Here is a 19,270-nt window from a genome sequence, read left to right as displayed (position 1 = left end):
GGGAACAGCTGCAGATGTTTTGTGCTGTTCGTCTGCAGCTTGTGCCTGAAGTAACCTGCTTATCTGCCTGCTACCTATCTGATACCTGACCCGGCTCCGTCTGACCTTGTTGACCTCTCCTGCTCCGACCCCGGCTTGTTTGACCCTTCTTGGACTGTTTTCCTGTTGCCGAACCTCTGCTTGTACCTGATACCTGAACCTCTGCTTGTACCTGATACCTCTGCTGACTCCTGCTTACTTCTGTGTCTGCTACCTTCGCATCCAGAAGATCCATCCATCCTGATTCCACTGTCTGCAGTCTTCTCCTAGCTGCTTCCCTGCTACAGAGAGTTCCTGCTCCAGAGGATCCTCATCTACCCAGCACCTGCTGCTGCACCTGGCTGGACTCTCCTACCCCGCTGCGCTCCGGTCTCCCTGTTCCCATTCCAGTGAGACCAGAACCAGAGCCGTAAGAGAGGTCCCCTTCCACTAAGTCAGACTCACCATTCGAAAACCATAACAGTACCCAAGTACCTGAGTACCTGTCACAGTCTTTCTGAGTACCTGTATCTGATTACCCGAGTACCTATGTACATGTCACGGTCCCTCTGAGTACCTGAGTACCTGTCACAGTCTATCTGAGTACTCGAGTACCTTTCATATTCCATATGAGTACCTGATTACCTGTCACAGTCCATATGACTACCAGAGTACCTGAGTGCCTGTCACAGTCCGTGTCAAAACGTCATTTCCACCCATAGCTCTTAAAGGGCCAATTTTTTTTAATTATTTTTTTTAAATACAATTTTTTTTATTGCATTTTAGTCTAAATATTAGATCTGAGGAATTTTTGACCTCAGATCTCATATTAAAGAGGCCCTGCCATGTTTTTTTTCTATTACAAGGGATGTTTACATCCCTTGTAATAGGAATAAAAGTGGCATTTTTTTTTTAAACATTGTAAAGGTAAAATAAATAATAATCATAAAAAGATTTTAAATGCGCCCCGTCTCACCGAACTCGCCCACAGAAGGGAACGCATACGTGAGTAGCGCCCGTATATGAAAACGGTGTTCAAACCACACATGTGAGGTATCAGTAGAGTGAGAGCAATAATTCTAGCCCTAGACTTCCTCTCTGTAACGCAGAACATGCAACCTGTAGAATTTTTAAAATGTCGCCTATGGAGATTTTTAAGGGTAAACGTTTGTTGACATTCCACGAGCAGGCGCAATTTTGAAGCATGAAATGTTGGGTATCAATTTACTCGGCATAACATTATCTTACACAGTATAAAAAATTGGGCTAATTTTACTGCTGTCTTATTTTTTTTACTAAAAAAGTGAATTTTTTCCAAAAAAAGCATGCTTGTTTTAAACATCTCAAAATCTAAAAACCAAAATATCAAAATGAGGCTGGTCCTTAAGTGGTTAATAATAACTAGAAAAATAGTAATCTCAATAGATCCCTGCAGCCAACAACAATAGACCCCTGAGAAACAATAGATCCACCCCTCAAGAGTACCCCCCAGCAACAAAAGATCCATCACCTACAACAATAGACCTCAATAGACCTTCCCAGCATTATGAACCCCCTGACAACAATAGCTCCCCCTCATGACAATAGATCTCCCAGCAGCCAGCATCAATAAACCCTCCAGCATACACCAGCACCCCTTGCCATTACATACATTTAGTGCTGGAGGTGCCGAAACTGCATTCCCCCATGTTTGTACTAAAAAAGTCCTCTATATGGTACATCTGTCAAGTGGTATCAGTATCTTCAGACAACCTAAGCCTGTAGCTATTATTTCAAAGGACCAATAGCTGTAATTCAAGGTGCTCTTGCACAGCTAATTTTTCCAATGTGTTTTGTAGAATAAGCCCTGAAATTTTGTGGAAAACACCCCACCACCTACACACCAAGAACAAGGATTGCTGATCGCTCAGTTCCTGGTCTTTAGGGAGCAGAGAGCCAATGACTGTCAGTTACAGGCTCTCTTATCTGCCCCTCCAGTGTTCACTGTACTACCATGCTGTAGAGGGGGCGGGAGTGGATAGCTCAGCCCCCCAGCAGCTTGCTAAGAGGCTGAGCCAGCTTCCAGTCAGGCATCAAGGTGGATATCAACATTAAAGATGGGATTGATCCAGAGCCTGGACTGGCTGAGTGTCGTCAGCCGACAACAGACTTTAGTCTGTGTTGGCTGAAAATGGATCACAGGAGTGCAGAATGAAACAAACGCCAGTGACTCACAGGAGTAGGGCCAAAAGAGCCTTAGTCCTCTTCTCCTTTAAAGTTAGATTATTATGACCATTGGGACAGGGCCATTAAATGGTCAAATTTTGCTTTTCTGCCATTAATTGAAAACTGTAAATGCTGATCTATTCTGCTTATTAACTTTGATATTCAGCACACAAGCACAGGCAGCACAAGAATGCTAAACACATTTAGAAAAATCCTAACCATGCTTCTTTCACTGCTCAGTTGTTTACCAATGGTCAGAAACTCCTCATTCTTGCTCAACACAGCCTGAAAGTGGGTCCACTTTCTTCTACTTAATTGCTGAACAATTTTCCATAACTTCCCCTGAGTCACAAGTTTTTGAAAATGGCCTTTTCAAACTCCTACCATGTCTGAGTATTTGCTTCTGCAAATTTACTTGCTACCGCCTTCTTAATTTGGATTTTTCAGGCCTGCTTGATCAAATTAAAAATAAATCTGATACTTTGTGTCCTGATTTAGACCATCTGCATATTGTGATTAAACATTTCATTAATTTATGATTACAATATTGCATTTTTGAGTGTTTTATTTGAGGTGCATTTAGCCAAGTCATTCAGTTTTTCCTTTATTGTTATTTCTTTAGGGTGGAGTGAGCAAACATTTCTAATGAGCTGGACAGCAATAAATTCATTATTTTGAAGTTGTTTTACAATTGTCTAATGTTTTCCAAGCAGATTGCAAATGTTTAATGTTAAATCCTCATTTCAAGCATATAAAGCAGTGGATAAATGAGCAGTCACATACTTATAAACATTAACATTAGCAATTAATGTTTCATGGCACTCCCAGTTTTCCATTTATAAAGGAGCAGACTGAATGGAGAACATATTGTGCAGAATATCCACTCACATCCATCATCATGAGTTACGGTGGTCACTCCTCTGCTGGATCACACCATGGAAGCTGCCATGTTGGTGGTCATCTGTCTAATATCCCAAGCCACACATATGGTGTTCATCATGGAGGATCTTCAATTAGCCATCATGGAGGATCCCACTCTTCTCACCACCATGGGGGATCTCATGCTTCTCATCATGGAGGATCCCACTCTTCTCACCACCATGGGGGATCTCATGCTTCTCATCATGGAGGATCTCATAATTTACATCATGGCGGTTCCCATACTTCTCATCATAAAGGCTCCAACAGATTCCATTCTACAGGTTCTCTTAGTTCTCATCATAGAGCATCCCATGCCATCCACCATGGAAGTTCCCATAAAGTCCATCATAACGATCACTATAGAGCCCCCAGTGTACATGGAGGATCAGGAGGCAAAGGAATCTCCATATCCAAGCACGTTCATGGAGGTGCTCACAGCAGCAGCCATAAAAGCATTATTAGCCATCATGGTTTGTTCAATGTCAATGAGAAGGAAACCATGCAGCATTTGAACGATCGATTGGCTTCCTACCTAGACAAAGTCCACTCCCTAGAGCAACAGAATGCCCAGCTTGAGAGGAATATCCGGGAGTGGTATGAGAGGAATCAGCCCAGCTCTTTACCTGACTACAGCTGCTTTTTCAGAATCATTCAAGAGCTTCAAGGCCAGGTAAATAAGGAATTGGTCTGCATAAGTGGTATAATAATTAAGAAATTATTTTGATACATATATTTTTTTTTAATGAACACTAAATCTACACAAATATTGTAGTAATTAAGTATTTATATTTTTTAAACTCACGCTGACACCTACATATTTAAATTATAAAAATAGATTTGACATATTAGGCATCTAAAGTGATACCAGATGACACATGTTATACAGCACCAAAAATAGGTCTCAGTGCATTTTGTTCATGCTATCTGGCACTTTGATGTAGACATGCACTGAAAAAAACATGATTTTAGGACAGCATGGGGTTTATTTACTAATGCTGGAGAGTGAAAAAACAGATTCACTTCTGCATAGAAAACAATCAGCTTCCAGGTTTTATTGTCAAAGCTTAATTGAACAAGCTGAGGTTGGAAGCTAACTGGTTTCTGTGCAGAAGGAGGCTAATTTTGCACTCTCCAGCTTTATCAAAGGTATTGATTGAATTTGCAAGATCAACATGCTGTTAGATTGAAAAAAAGAGAACTAACCACATGTCTAAGGGTTGGTAAACCGTAATATATAATATTTTGTTTTTAGGTTCAGATATGCTTTAATATAGCAGCCATTTTAGACTGAAAAGACGCTATAAAATATTCAAAATTAGTTTCCCTCAACAAGATTATTGGACTTTGCACAGTGCAGCATTAATTAGAAGGTTAGTCTAGACAGTGCTGGTAATGAGAAATGAAAAATGAGGGATATCTCAATCACTATGTGGTACAAGTGGCTATCCCAAACATATTTACTAGGTAAAAAAGTGCCATCGTCCGCAATGAATATATGCAAAGAACAAAAATAGAGGGACTTATGGACTTTATAGGCACCAATACAGCGCAAATGTTTTATATTAAATAATTTATTATTATCCAAAAAACAGTACAAAAACACAAAAACAAAAAAGATTAAAAGTCAGAGATAGATGTTCACCGAGACCTTGATCAGCACAAAATATATCATACTACAACTCATATACTTATTTGATATAGTAAATTGGCCAACAAAGAGCCATTAAGAGTTAGAGTGTAGCTATACATTCACAGCGATGATATGCTGATGTAGGGTCCCGTGTTCATGCCCGACATGTTTCGCGTCCCAACGAACGCTTCTTCTGGGGCGCAATATAATTCTTAAAAGAAGAAAACTCCATCAACAAACAAGTTCTAATAAAGTCATGCATAGTACATCTGTTATTTAAACATAAAATACTAATGCATAGCAAACAAAAAACATACAATAAAGTGCGTGTCAAAGGACGATATGAGCGTGCAGCAACATAGACAATCCTATAGGGGCACTGCGGGGGCATACACAATATAATGATTAAAAGCAGGATTAAATTAAATTGACTTGATTGAAATAACCTAAGCAGAATTATCCTCTGAAACTCGGCGCTAAAAAGCGGGTGATGTGGCCTCTGGATCGCACAAGGATTTACGTGGTTTGAAGATCAAGACAATAAAAAAACAGGTTGTGTAGCGTCTAGATCACATAAGGAATACGTGGTTTGAGAATCGATAACTAAAAAAAAAGCATAGTAAATAATTCTGGAATAAACCAGTATATAGAAAAAATTACAGGTATTAGTATGTTGCATGATATATATATCTCTATGCCATATAGTGGTGTGGTAATAACATTAGAGAAAAAGAGGCTCACTGGCATCTAGTGATCCATTGAGTAGATTTAATTTTAAAATGATCCAATGTACTCAATTATATATATGGATAACACATCTCAGTCCAAAGTATAAGTGTGGAGAGTCTGCCCATGGGTGCAACCAGTAAAAAAGGGGACCAGATAGGGCTGAGAGTCTGGAAAGTATAATTGTAAATTAATAATTAACAATGGAAATCAGGGAAACAGGATTGATGGTGAGTGAGAATAGTAAAGACCAAGATGACTAGTCTGCACAGAAGAATTACCTACATTACAGCCAGGAGACAGAGTGCGCATATACCGCCGTCCAGAGGGAAGGTGTAAATGAATAACATCTCAAGGAGAAGCTTGTACAGCGTCTCCATAAATGTGGATGCCCCACCCCCCTTCGTCCAATAGGTGAGCGGCCCTAATGACGTTGGGTGGGCCGGCCGGATGCTCCGACGTGTATCACAATCCGAACCGCCTATTCCTGCACAAGAATATCAGATGCAGGGGATGAGGGAGAATGAGAAACACCGGCGGGGCGGGATCTCAGAGGCCGGGTTTCAGAGGGTAATTCTGCTTAGGTTATTTCAATCAAGTCAATTTAATTTAATCCTGCTTTTAATCATTATATTGTGTATGCCCCGCAGTGCCCCTATAGGATTGTCTATGTTGCTGCATGCTCATATTGTCCTTTGACACGCACTTTATTGTATGTTTTTTGTTTGCTATGCATTAGTATTTTATGTTTAAATAACAGATGTACTATGCATGACTTTATTAGAACTTGTTTGTTGATGGAGTTTTCTTCTTTTAAGAATTCTATTGCGCCCCAGAAGAAGCGTTCGTTGGGACGCGAAACATGTCGGGCATGAACACGGGACCCTACATCTGCATATCATCGCTGTGAATGTATATCTACACTCTAACTCTTAATGGCTCTTTGTTGGCTAATTTACTATATCAAATAAGTATATGAGTTGTAGTATGATATATTTTGTGCTGATCAAGGTCTCGGTGAATGAATACACTATCTATCTCTGACTTTTAATCTTTTTTGTTTTTGTACTGTTTTTTGGATGATAATAATAAATTATTTAATATAAAACATTTGCACTGTATTGGTGCCTATATAGTCCATAGGTCCCTCTATTTTTGCTCTTTGCATATAGACAGTGCTGGTGTTTTAGTGTTTGGTAAGTACTGGAGAGGTAAACCATATGATAATACCTCCAGTGGCCATTATGATGGTTCCCTACTATCCCTGCTGGAACACACAAAGGTTAGCAGGAACCCCTGAAATCCAAGTTTTGTGAACAGAAATTATGGCAGGGAGACCTCACTGTTGGGGTAGAGGGCTTCTTCACACATAATGTGGTGACCTGTGTTTTTCCACACTGGATCAACATCAAGTTACATAGAAAATAATTGTGCCTCATTCACACCACAACACTAGTGTTACGTGTCTTACGGAAAAAAGCAGATATGCTGCATTTTTCTGCAGCACACTGGATAGCACTGGAAGACACTGCAGGGCAGGGCACCACACCACTATGCAAAGACCTAAATGGAGTATACACTTTCAATAAAGAAAAAAAAAAAACAAGGTAAACAGTGCCTTGCATTGCAAAATGCAAGGCTCTGCTAATCACACTTGTCACCCAACAGATACCATTTGCATGCTAAATGGGAATGTTTTAGCATATGGCTAGTGTAAATGAACCCTTAAGTCATGTTACAGTGCAAGCCATACTAGATATGCAGCTTAACTTACATACTAGATAAACCAGCTTAACCGATACAGAGCGAAGTTCAGTTTATTACATTGTATGAATTTACCTTTTGTAATAAATACTTAACTCCAATATTTTTAGATTTCCTCAACATCTGTGGAAAATGCCAGGATTGTATTACAGATAGACAATGCTCGTCTGGCAGCAGATGACTTCAGAAACAAGTAAGCCTTTCTATATTTAATGTCCTTCAGTCTTATTATCATTATCAGCATTAATTGCTTTTGTTTTCCTTTTGTCACCAGGTATGAAATGGAACGCCAACTGGCAAGCAGTGTTGAGGCTGATGTGAATGGACTTCGTATACTACTGGAAGAGTTGAACAGGGAAATATGTCAGCTACAGGCACAAGTAGAAAATCTTCAGGAGGAACTGCAGCTAATGAAGAGGAACCATGGGGAGGTAGAATGCTTGCTACCCATTTTTCAAGCTAAATCAGGCATTTTTCAAGCTAAATTAATATGAAGAAAAATAATGTTAAAATCACTTTTGCTTTAGTCGTACGCAGCCAACCTGGGCCTTATGTGTAAAATACACCTTTTAAACCTTTTTTTAATCTTTTTATCTTTTTTAGTTGTCAATTACCTTAAATGTTCTCAGAAAAGTCTCAAACTATTCTCAAATGCACCTAAAAGCCCGCTGCATTTGCACATTGACATAATCCTAAATACCAAGTCAAAACAGATCCTAAAACACACATTATGAAGATCTCCAGAAATGCACCCATCATACTACTTGTTTCTAACATTTTTACTTACAGGAAGTCAACTCTTTGCAAGCTCAGTTGGGTGCCAGGGTCAATGTGGAAGTGGATGCTGCACCATCTGCTGATATGAATAGAGCATTGTCTGAGATCAGAGAGCAGTATGAGAATCTGATGGAGCGAAATCTGAGAGAGGTGGAGACCATTTTCCGTCAACGGGTACGTCTATTTGTTGACTGAAAAAGTTTGTTAAACCTGTTAGAAAAATAGTGTGATAGCTATCTATTACATTTTGATGATTAAGCACTATTATTTCATGATTATATTAAAAAAAACAATTAATATTGATAAGTACATGATTGGCTTTAATGCTCAGATGTACTGTACCACCCCAGTCTTTCCATTACACTGACGATCAGGACTACTGCTCTAATACAGAGATCTTGTGTGGTCTACCACATCCCTTGCACAATCACAACTACTCTGGCCAAGTGACCATGTTCATGCTTCCTGATCAGGAATTTCAGTGTTTATTGGTGTACAGCACAACTGGGCTTTAAGGCTGCTGTCTAAGGACACAAAGGAAAAATGCAGTGGCATAACTTAAAAGATAATAAAACTAATAGAAAATTAGAAATCAACTTAAGCCTTGCTATATTGAACTGAGTACTATGTTTCTTCACAGAAGATCAGAAATAAACCTTCTTTGAATGATATGTAAAACTACCGTATATACTCGAGTATAGGCCGACCCGAATATAAGCCGAGGCCCCCAATTTACCCCCAAAAAAACTGGCAAACTTATTGACTCGTGTATAAGCCGAGGGTGAGACATGCCTGTCCATCCCTGTGTGTGTGTCCGTCCATCCCTGTGTGTCCGTCCATCCCTGTGTGTCCGTCCATCCCTGTGTGTCCGTCCATCCATCCCTGTGTGTGTGTGTGTCCATCCATCCATCCATCCCTGTGTGTGTGTGTCTCCATCCATCCATCCATCCATCCCTGTGTGTGTGTGTCTCCATCCATCCATCCATCCATCCCTGTGTGTGTGTGTCTCCATCCATCCATCCATCCATCCATCCCTGTGTGTGTGTGTATCCATCCATCCCTGTGTGTGTGTGTGTGTGTGTGTGTGTGTCTCCATCCATCCATCCATCCGTGTGTGTGTGTCTCCATCCGTGTGTGTGTGTGTGTGTGTGTGTGTGTGTGTGTGTGTGTGTGTGTGTGTGTCCAGCCTACCTGTGTCCCGAGCCTTTGTCCCGAGCCTCCGTCCCGTGTCGTGCCTTGCCTTCGTCCCGTCCCGTCCCGTCCTGTCCCGTGCCGTGCCTTGCCTTGCCTCCGTCCCGTGCCCTCTTCGTCGGCGGCCATTGTAAAATTCAAAAGCCGCGCCTCCTCCTTCGCCTGTGATAGGCGGAACACTGAATTTCCCAGCAGGCTGTGTTCCGCCTATCACGGACGTCGTATCATCCTCGTCCGTAGTACGAGGATGAGACGACGCCCGTGATAGGCGGAACACAGGCTGCTGGGAAATTCAGTGTTCCGCCTATCACAGGCGAAGGCGGAGCCGGAGGCGCGGCTTTTGAATCATAGAATGGCCGCTGTCTGTCTGCTCGACACGCTGATCGAGCGGGCAGACAGCGATGACTCGAGTATAAGCCGAGGGGGGCACTTTCAGCCTCAAAAAAGAGGCTGAAAATCTCGGCTTATACTCGAGTATATACGGTATATGGAAATCAGCCTTCATATATTAAAGAGTACATGACTCTAACTATGACTCTAACAAATGTTCTATTCATATAGACTGAAGAACTGAATCGTGAAGTTGCTTCTGGTTCTGAACAACTCCAGTCTGTACAAACTGAAGTCATTGACTTGAGACGTACCATCCAAACTTTGGAAATTGAACTGCAAAGCCAGCTCAGCTTGGTAAGTTTTATTACCAATCAGTCAATAAAGTTTATATCAAGTGTCGGTTGCTCATAGTTTAAGTCTGTGTGCATCTTCAGTTCATTCTGAAAATACTAACTCTATGTACTGTCATATTTTGTTATTTTTGTATACAATCTTTCTTTATCCTTTCCCAGAAATCTGCTCTGGAAAACACTTTGGCAGAGACAGAAGCCACATTTGGGGCTCAACTTGCCCAATTACAATGTTTGATCAACAATGTAGAGTCCCAGCTGACCCAAATCCGATCTGATCTTGAACGTCAGAATCAGGAATACAAGATCCTGATGGACCAAAAGACTCACCTGGAGATGGAGATCGCCACCTATAAGCGCCTATTAGAGGGTCATGATATCCAGTAAGTATTTCACACAGGGCAAGTAACTGAACTAATATTCTTTAAAATATGTAGGCCTTGTGGACATAATGCTATCTGGGAAGTATGGCATCTTCTTTAAACACTTCTTTTATAATTAGACAACTGCTATGTCCTAGCTATGCTGTATGAGGGCTGTGTATCTCTTTCTCTTTCTTGTTTTTTCCTTTCTGACTTTCACTGTGTTCTGCTTGATTCTATAATTCTAGGGAATATTATATCTTGTTTTTCATTTCATTTCATTAATTGTTTGAATATCCATACCATTTTGGGATGTTTGGCAGTATAAAGTGTTAGCCCTTGTACACACGGTCGGACATTCCGACAACAAAATCTGTCGTTTTTTTTCCGACGGATTTGGTCTGAAACTCGTGTTGCATACACATGATCGGACAAATGGCATTATTTCGTTACGACGGGACTACGTTCAGGCTAGTAGCCAAAAGCTTTGGTCTCATAATTTGATCTGAGCATGTGTGGCACTTTGTCCGATCGAAATTCTCTCCAAATGATCAAACAAAGTCCGATCGGATCATGTTGTCAGAAACTTTAATATCCAGCTCTCAAACTTTGTTGGTTGGACATTCCGACGGAAAAAGACAGATGGAGCCCACATACGGTCGGATTATCCGACAACACAGTCCAATCGGACATTTTCCGTCGGAATGTCCGACCGCGTGTACAAGGGCTTACAGTTGTGTTTAGACTCTTGAGATAACATTATATTGACTTGTGATATACTCAACTTTCAATTAGAGCTGAAAAGTTCCTTGGGTTATTTAGCTGGACCCATTGTTATTCACCAGTAAACAATATATGTAGAAGGCTATGCAACTATGATGCCCTTACCTTTCTCTACGAGGTCCTTCCAACTGATATAATATGTACCACTTATTGCCTTAAGGTTTGTCCTCAGATGTACTTAAACTTTGATTTTCTATTAAAAATAGTTAATTGCAATATGCAGGTTAAGTTAAAGCAACACCTTTTCACATTAAAACTTAAAAAAAAGGAAAGAAATAATGTTGCTATCTGAATTTATTTGCTATAATATTGAATCAGCAATCACAACAGAACAATATAATAGCTTAAGACTAAACAGTCCATCAAATGTTCCTATTTTGTTTATCAATATATTAGTTAAACCAAGAGATACAGAATTGTCATATCAAGACATACAGAATTGTCATATATTTCTTCATTAATTGTTACTGTGTGTTTTAAATTTCAGCACTTCAAATCAAAGTTTTCTAGGAGGCAGTCATGGTATGTAAACATATATTGACTTAAATGGCAGAACATGAACTTGTAGAACTGTAGAATGTACAATATGAGAAAAATTTAAACAATGACTTGGTCATTAGTGGCATTTAGACAGCACCCTATAGGGTCCCATAGAAAATAATTAAACAGATCACACCATCTCTTTAATCTCCAAATATCTTATGCCCTGTACACACGGTCGGAAATTCCGACGGAAAAAGTTAGATCGGATTATATTGTCGGAAAATCCGATCGTGTGTGGGCTCTATCGGACTTCCAAACGATCGGATTTTCCGACAACTTTGTCCGACCGTGTGTATCGGACCAGTTTTGAGACAAAATCCGTCTGAAAAAATCTGACGGATTTTGTGGTCGGAATGTCCGACCATGTGTACAAGGCATTACACTATTGGTCTATACTGACCTTTGTCAGATTATACAAAAACTATTACAATGACTTTTGTCTCCCGCAACTGTATCGTTATTTTGGCCATTTGGCCTGCATTTATAACTGTCGATTGTATTAACTGTATAACTGTCGATCCTTGTTTTGTATGGTATTACAAAAACTTTTCAATAAAGTTCCTGTTTATTAAAAGACCACCCCATCTGTATGATCTCCATCTTAATGGCATTCATTTTCTGATACCCAATACCAATCACTTTAATCAACAGTCATACTCTCTAAACATTTATTTTATCCAATACATTTACAAAAATGCTATCTGAAAATCACATTGCATAAATCACTATGTAACCAGATATCTCTAGGCCATTTTGCTAATCAGTTCCATAGCAGTCACATTGTCTGCTGTGAATTTTGAAATGTCATTGTATATGTGACAAATCACATTTAAATGAACCACAGCAGTTTTCAGCTGTAAAAAAGTAGAATAGTCTTGCATAGGAATTGATTCTAGATTTAGACTGTTTCCAAAAAATTTGGGTACATTCATAAAACTACAAGACATAAAAGGCTAACTACATTTTCAAAAACATAGTTTAATGTAAAGTTTCTCAACCTTTTTTTAATAAATAAATACATTTCAGGTCTCAGGGTACTCCTGCTAAAATCAAAATATCAACAAATACATAAGCTGGTTTCTCAACCTGACTATTTATGTAACAATAACAATGATAATTGGAATATGGTGGATTGATATATAAAACATTGACAATTTTCATCTCTTTATAATGTGCCCTAGATCATTAATAATCTTAAATATTGTATCTTCTAATTTCAGGATCTCACCACACAATGAAAGTTCAACATGTGACTAGCCACACTCAGCATAAACACCATCAAAGTCATCAACATCTTAATCACCATAATGTATGCTAATGTTTTTCTATATCTTATGGACAACTCTGTGGATAATAGTATCTCTAGAAAGTCTTTTGGTGTCTTCCTCTGTCTTCTTCCTATGTGGTCTTCAGGATCTGCTTTAACTAGGCAAAACTTGGCATGAGACATGAACTTTATCCACCAAAATACCCAGTAGACACAACTGAAATTATGCAAGGTTTAGGATTAGTTAGATATCTGTTCATCTTTAGTGGTTGGTGGTAAACTATTGAAGTTTACCTAAGTTGTAAGTTAATTTCAAGATGTTGTTGTGTTACAAAAATTATGAATTTCTGGCCTTTGAACACTTTTAAAGATCCAAAATGAATGAAGGTATTTTAGTCTATCCAGCATTTTTTAGGGATTACATTACGCAAGAGCATACGTTTTGACTTTCCATTCACTTTTTTTTAGCACTTTCAAAAATTTTTGTGTCCATTCACTTCGTTACAAAAATGCATTTTAATATCCAGACGTTGTGCTAACACGTAGTGCAATGTGTTGCAATGCCATTTATTTTGCAACAGCATTGAATATCACTCCAACACATGTACAGAATGCATCTATGCTATGGCTTGATGCAGCATACCACACGGCACGATGTGGATTTCATGGTAGTGCGTTGAAGAAAACAATAGAGAGCAAGCATATTTACCTGGGGCCCATTCAGAACAAATAACCAGTGGTAATGGAGTGCACCACAATGCCCTAAGAGTGAGTTGTGCTGCATGTGTTACTGTAACATGTTCAAGCATAAACAGGCACTTATGGTACATAAAGTTGCATGGCATTATGGTGAGTTGCACCATAATCAGTAATTTTGAATTACAATGATCATATGCAAAATTAGTTAGAATATGAACCAGTCTGATCAGTATCGGATAGAATATGATTTTTTTCTGAATTCTCTTTCGCAATGTAGTTTTCTTTAAAAAGACCAAAAAAAAAACGCACCTTAAAATGTGCCTATAGTACGTGAATGCAGATATAAAACACATGCTTAATTCAAGTGGAACTCAAACTAGTTTTCTGTTGTGACTTTATCCTGTGCAGGTTTTATTATAGAGTTGTAGTATCGGTTTTGTAATCAGATATTATAAACCTATTTGTATTGTCTACCATTATACATAATAATGGAATATTAGCATGCAAAATGCATATTTTATTGTGGTGGACATGCTAAGCCCTTGATTCTGGATATTTAGAATGTGTTAGGATTATTGTGAATATATATATTCTGGTGTACTTCAGTAATTTGGTTGAATTTTGATCATCGTTCTCTTGTCCTTGTCACTTACAATATTTTCAATAAAACTAATCTTATTTTGTTCATGCAATCAGCTGTGTGTTGTGGTATTAATGATGCATGTGTTTTTTTTCCATAATAAGAAATAAAATAAAAATTCTAAATAGACTTTCACATAAGTGCCCTCAAGGCACTCATAAACCCAGGGTCGATCCTGAGCAGATGTACAGGGTGCACTGCGCCCAGGTGCTGCGAGCTGAGGTAGAGGGGGGAGCCGAAGCTCAAGTGGCAGTGGCGTACCAACAGGGGGCCGGTCCGCACTAGGTGCTACACATTGGGGGATGTCATGTCCTCCTTTCCTCTCCTTGTGTGTGTCATGCAGAGTGGCGATCTCCTGCTGTGTCACAGAGCTTGGTGTCACAGAGCTTGATGTTCGGTGTTTGGAATCCACTGTAACATAGTCCCGCCTCCTAGACTGGATCCTGTGATAGACCGCACATTGATCCAATCCTGGTAAATTGAATCAGTGTGACGTGTATCATAGGAGCTAGTCTAGGAGGCAGGACCTTGTTAGAGTGGCCGTTCCAGGCAATTCAAATCCAAGCTCCATGGCACAGCGGGAAATTGCTGTTCTGTGTGATCCAGGCACTGTTATTCTGCATTTGATGGGCACTGATGAGGCTAAATTTGATGGGCACTGATAAGACTGCATTTGATGGGCACTGATAAGACAACCACGCCCATGTGGGGGCGCCAGAAATGTTTCTGCACCCAGGTGTCTGTGACCCTAGAATCGACCTTGCATGTACCGATGCCTAGGGAAAAAAGAATGTGAGGGGCTGCATCTAGACTCCATGCATCTGATCCACCTGGTCATTCTTGACTTAATTGATCAAGAAACTGCAAGGCTGTAGGGGAAAGATTCTGAGAGGAGTTCAAGACTCTTTATAGTTGAGGATATAAGCATATAAGGCAGACCATATGCCACCTCTAGTAGCCCATACCGCCAGTAGTTTCTATTATATAATTGCATGACAGAAGTTATAAAAGAGCATTATCATTCATGTGTGCACAGAACAGCTTAATCTAGCTATGGACCTGCATAAGCAATATACCTGAACCAGTGTGTATTCTTAAAGATCACTTTGAAGTGTGGAAAATAGACAAGTGCAGAATGAAACAATTCATTTAGTTTAGTTTTATTTTAATTTGTTATTTATATAAATTGGTTCAGTTAAATTTGTTTAATCCGTATAATTTGTTTTCGGAATTCAATTTGTTTATTTGTATTCAAATCTATTCAAATTTTCTAAATTTGAATTGTTTCAAAATGTTTTCATATCAAGTTAAAATAGTTTTTGAATTTGAATAGTTTTCAAATTCAAATAGTTTTCCAATTTCCAAAGAGAATAAAATAAAATTGAAAATAAAGGAATAGAATAGAAAAAAATAGAATAGAAAAAAATAGAATAGAAAAAATATATCACAGAAAATAAAAGAATAGAATATAAAACAGAACAAAATAGAATAGAAAATAAGACAACAGTATAGAATGGAATAGAATAAAATAGAATAGAATAGAAACTAATAAAAAAAGAAGAAAATAATAAAACAGAAATAATATAACCATCTTCTGAAATTTGAATAGAAAATAATAGAATAAAAAAAAAAGAATAGAATAGAAATAATATACCCATTTTCCAAAATGTAAATAGAATCAATTTGAATTTGAATAGAATAGAAAATAATAGATTAGAATAGAATAGAAAATAACATAATAGTATAGAAAAAAAACAACAGAATAGAATAGAAAGAATATTATTCGAAAGATATCTCCTATGGGACTTTGTTGCAGCAATAGAAATCACACAATTTCAAATTAGTATATAAAAAAATAGAAAAACGTATTGAACAACAAGTTTAACCACTTAAGCCCCGGACCATATGGCTGGCCAAAGACCACACCACTTTTTGCGATTCGGCACTGCATAGGTTTAACTGACAAGTGCGCGGTTGTGCGACGTGGCTCCCAAACAAAATTGACGTCCTTTTTTCCCCACAAATAGAGCTTTATTTTGGTGGTATTTGATCACCTCTGCTGTTTTTATTTTTTGTGCTATAAACAAAAAAGGAGTGCCAATTTTGAAAAAAAAACACATTATTTTTAACTTTTTGCTGTAATAAATATCCCCCAAAAATATCTAAAAAAAAGTTTTTTTTCTCAGTTTAGGCCGATTCGTATATCGCAATAAGTATTTATTGACTGGTTTGCGCAAAAATCATAGCGTTTACAAAGTAGGGGATAGATTTATGGCATTTTTATTATTTTATTTTTTTACTAGTAATGGCGGCGATCAGCGATTTTTATCATGACTGCGACATTATAGTGGACACGTCGGACAAATTTGACACATTTTTGGGACCATTGGCATTAATACAGCGATCAGTGCGATTAAAATTGCGTTAATTACTGTAAAAAATTTCACTGGCAGTGAAGGGGTTAACACTAGGGTGCAGGGGAGGGGGTAATGTGTATCTTATTTTGTGTTCTACCTGAAGGGGGATGGGGACTGTGCAGGGAAACTAAGGCCGCGTACACACGGGCGGATTGCCTGCCCAACTTAGTCCGCTGAACCGTGTTTCAGCGGACAATCCGCTCGTGTGTGGGCTTCAGCAGACTTTTTCAGCGGACAGTCTGACGGACTTTGTCTTTCAGAATTTCTGTAATTTTGTCTGTCCAAACTTAGTTTTGTCCGTCCAAACTTGGTTTCAGCGGACAGTCCGCTCGTGTGTAGGCAAGTTGGACGGACTAAGTATGGCGCATGCTCAGAAAGGATTTACACGGCCGAAGGTTGCATTGCAGTGTATTGGACGTCGTTTTTCTAGTCCCGTCGTACGTGTTGTACACGTCATCGCGCAAGTTTTCAGCGGACTGTCTGTTCATCGTGTGTGGTCAAGTCCGTTCATTCAAAATTTGGACGGACTGTCTGTCGGATTGTCTGACGAACTTAGTTGGGCAGACAATCCGCCCGTGTGTACGCGGCCTAACAGATCGCTGTCCATACACTGTATGGACAGACGATCTGACAGTTCCCTGCTCAGAGAACCGGAATCTTTACACACACATCTGTCGGTTCTCCGTGTGCCCCGAGCGATCGCGGGAGCCCGCCGGTAATCAAGACAGTTGGGCACTCTTACACTGTTACTGACGTAACATAACGGACATTCGCGTAGCTGAGCCATGCTGCCGCAGAACAACTGCGGCGGCTGGTCCGCATGCGGCTGGTCGGCATGCGGTTAAAAATTGGCTGGTCTAGACAGTTCCTGTCCTGATATTGAAACATTCCCACAATGCACATATACTGCAGAAATATTATTTCAAATAAATTGCATATCCACCAAGTCAATCCAACGAGTTTCAACTCATACAAACCTTCATCGGGGATTAAGGAAGTGGAAACACGCCTACACACATCAAACAAGCAAGAGAAAATGTACAATGACATTTATATTACGTTTTTACCAAATTTTGCATGATTTTATTATTTCATATGACATTCATAACAAATATAGTACATTTGCAAAGATATGGACATGGCCAAATGTCTAGACCGAAAGGAAATGGCTCAGTGTTGCAGACCATACGGGTTTCAACCCAACCCAGACCTAAAGCCCCACAGAAGATAAATGGATATCAAGGAGAAGGCAACAGAGGCAGCTTGCTCGCATTCACTAAATTAAATCAGAACATAGGGGCACTCTTTTGGTCTATAACATTTTTAAACATCCAATTGAGTGTATCAGATATAACAATGCACAGATGGGACATACCTAATTGAAGAATGAGATGCCACATGATATGTGTCTGAAGCTTGATAGTATACAACTGCAACAAGAGGAAAGCAATCTCCTATAAAGCCCTATGGTCAAACAAGGAGAGGAAAACTAATAAAAAAAATCTGAATTTTAATTTTAATTTGTTGAGAGAAAAGGGTTTTGTATACTCATACTCACATCCATCATGGGTTGGTGATATGGATTCTACTGGCTGGATGTGCGAAGGGAGGGAGCTCTATATAAATGTGTGCTGATGCAAGTCTACATAATTGCTCCTAGCTGATGCCATTCATATTGATCTCCTCTGGTGTCCAATAGCCTCCCCACCATTCCCAGAAGGCGTGAGTGGCTGCTGCTTATTTCAAGCGCTCCAGGCAGCGCAACCTAAATAGATGGGGCATGCGCGGACTCCGTGCATGTGCAGTGCACCCAGAAATTGGCGGAGACGTGATGGGGACACCAACAGCGCAGACATGTGCCCAAAATCACCCACGACAATTCATGCTGGCAGAAAGGCAAGAAGGAGTAAAGCTTGTCCAACCTGTATAGACTCAGACTCCTCCATGTCCGCGCTGGGCTACCACCGAGCAGCCGCAACACATGAGCCAATGACCTGTAGTCACATAAATGTCAAATATCAAATCTTGCAAAATGTATTTAGTATTATTCAAAAAATGCACAATTGTAATTTCATAAAGTTGGGACAGAAAATATAAAAAATGACAAAAGCAACAACCCCCCAAAAAAAGTGAAAGGGGGAGGGAAAGCAAATCTATTGAAGTAAAACATCTTACTTCCCTTCAGAAAGGGCTTGAAGGTAATAATGTAATTTAATCCCAGGGGGGAAGTGGCCCTTAATTTGTTTATTCATCTCTCTTCTGTTTGTAAGAGTATTTTATTCCAATCCCCCTTTCTATGGGTTATATGGATTCTTTCCAAAGCTCTAACTTTGTTTCTTTCAAATTTTCCCCCCTGGACCCTCGTAATATGCCTCCCTAGTGGTAAATCCGGGTTGCATGTTTGCATGCAATGAATATGTCTATATAAACGTTGCCATAGTTCTTGTTTGGTTTTACCAACATAAAACTAACATGTGATCATGTATACTACTCCTTGCGTGCGACAATTTTCTAAATATATTAAAAGGTTTCACCAAGAGTTAAATGACTTTTCCTTAATATGTAAGTAGGATAAAAGCACCCGCCACAGGCAAACGTGCCATCTTGTCGACATGGATCGCCCTTTCCATGCCGGAATTCTCTA

At 39.3% G+C, this 19,270-nt stretch overlaps 1 protein-coding gene across 1 annotated transcript; it reads left to right on the top strand.

Annotated features, from left to right (window-relative positions):
• Positions 1 to 3,109: 3,109 nt before the first annotated feature.
• On the top strand, positions 3,110 to 14,253 carry LOC143935789 (keratin, type I cytoskeletal 19-like). The gene is made up of 8 exons (XM_077459898.1): positions 3,110 to 3,814; positions 7,375 to 7,457; positions 7,539 to 7,695; positions 8,054 to 8,215; positions 9,794 to 9,919; positions 10,078 to 10,298; positions 11,548 to 11,582; positions 12,824 to 14,253. The coding sequence occupies exons 1-8, from the start codon at positions 3,122 to 3,124 to the stop codon at positions 12,919 to 12,921; spliced, it is 1,575 nt and encodes a 524-aa protein (XP_077316024.1). The 5' UTR covers positions 3,110 to 3,121; the 3' UTR covers positions 12,922 to 14,253.
• The last annotated feature ends 5,017 nt before the right edge of the window (positions 14,254 to 19,270 follow it).

The sequence above is a fragment of the Lithobates pipiens genome, unplaced genomic scaffold, assembly GCF_037356315.1.
Source record: "Lithobates pipiens isolate NorthernLeopardFrog02 unplaced genomic scaffold, aLitPip1_a1.2 Scaffold_28, whole genome shotgun sequence".
Taxonomy (NCBI): domain Eukaryota; kingdom Metazoa; phylum Chordata; class Amphibia; order Anura; family Ranidae; genus Lithobates; species Lithobates pipiens.
This window is presented reverse-complemented; position numbering and strand designations above follow the sequence as displayed.

Bases quoted from the DNA above. Each gene is read 5' to 3' on its own strand.
- LOC143935789 (XM_077459898.1), top strand. From the start codon at position 3,122: ATGAGTTACGGTGGTCACTCCTCTGCTGGATCACACCATGGAAGCTGC. The intron at 8,216-9,793 runs GTACGTCTATTT...CTATTCATATAG, and splicing joins AGACCATTTTCCGTCAACGG to ACTGAAGAACTGAATCGTGA. The intron at 10,299-11,547 runs GTAAGTATTTCA...TTTAAATTTCAG, and splicing joins TTAGAGGGTCATGATATCCA to CACTTCAAATCAAAGTTTTC.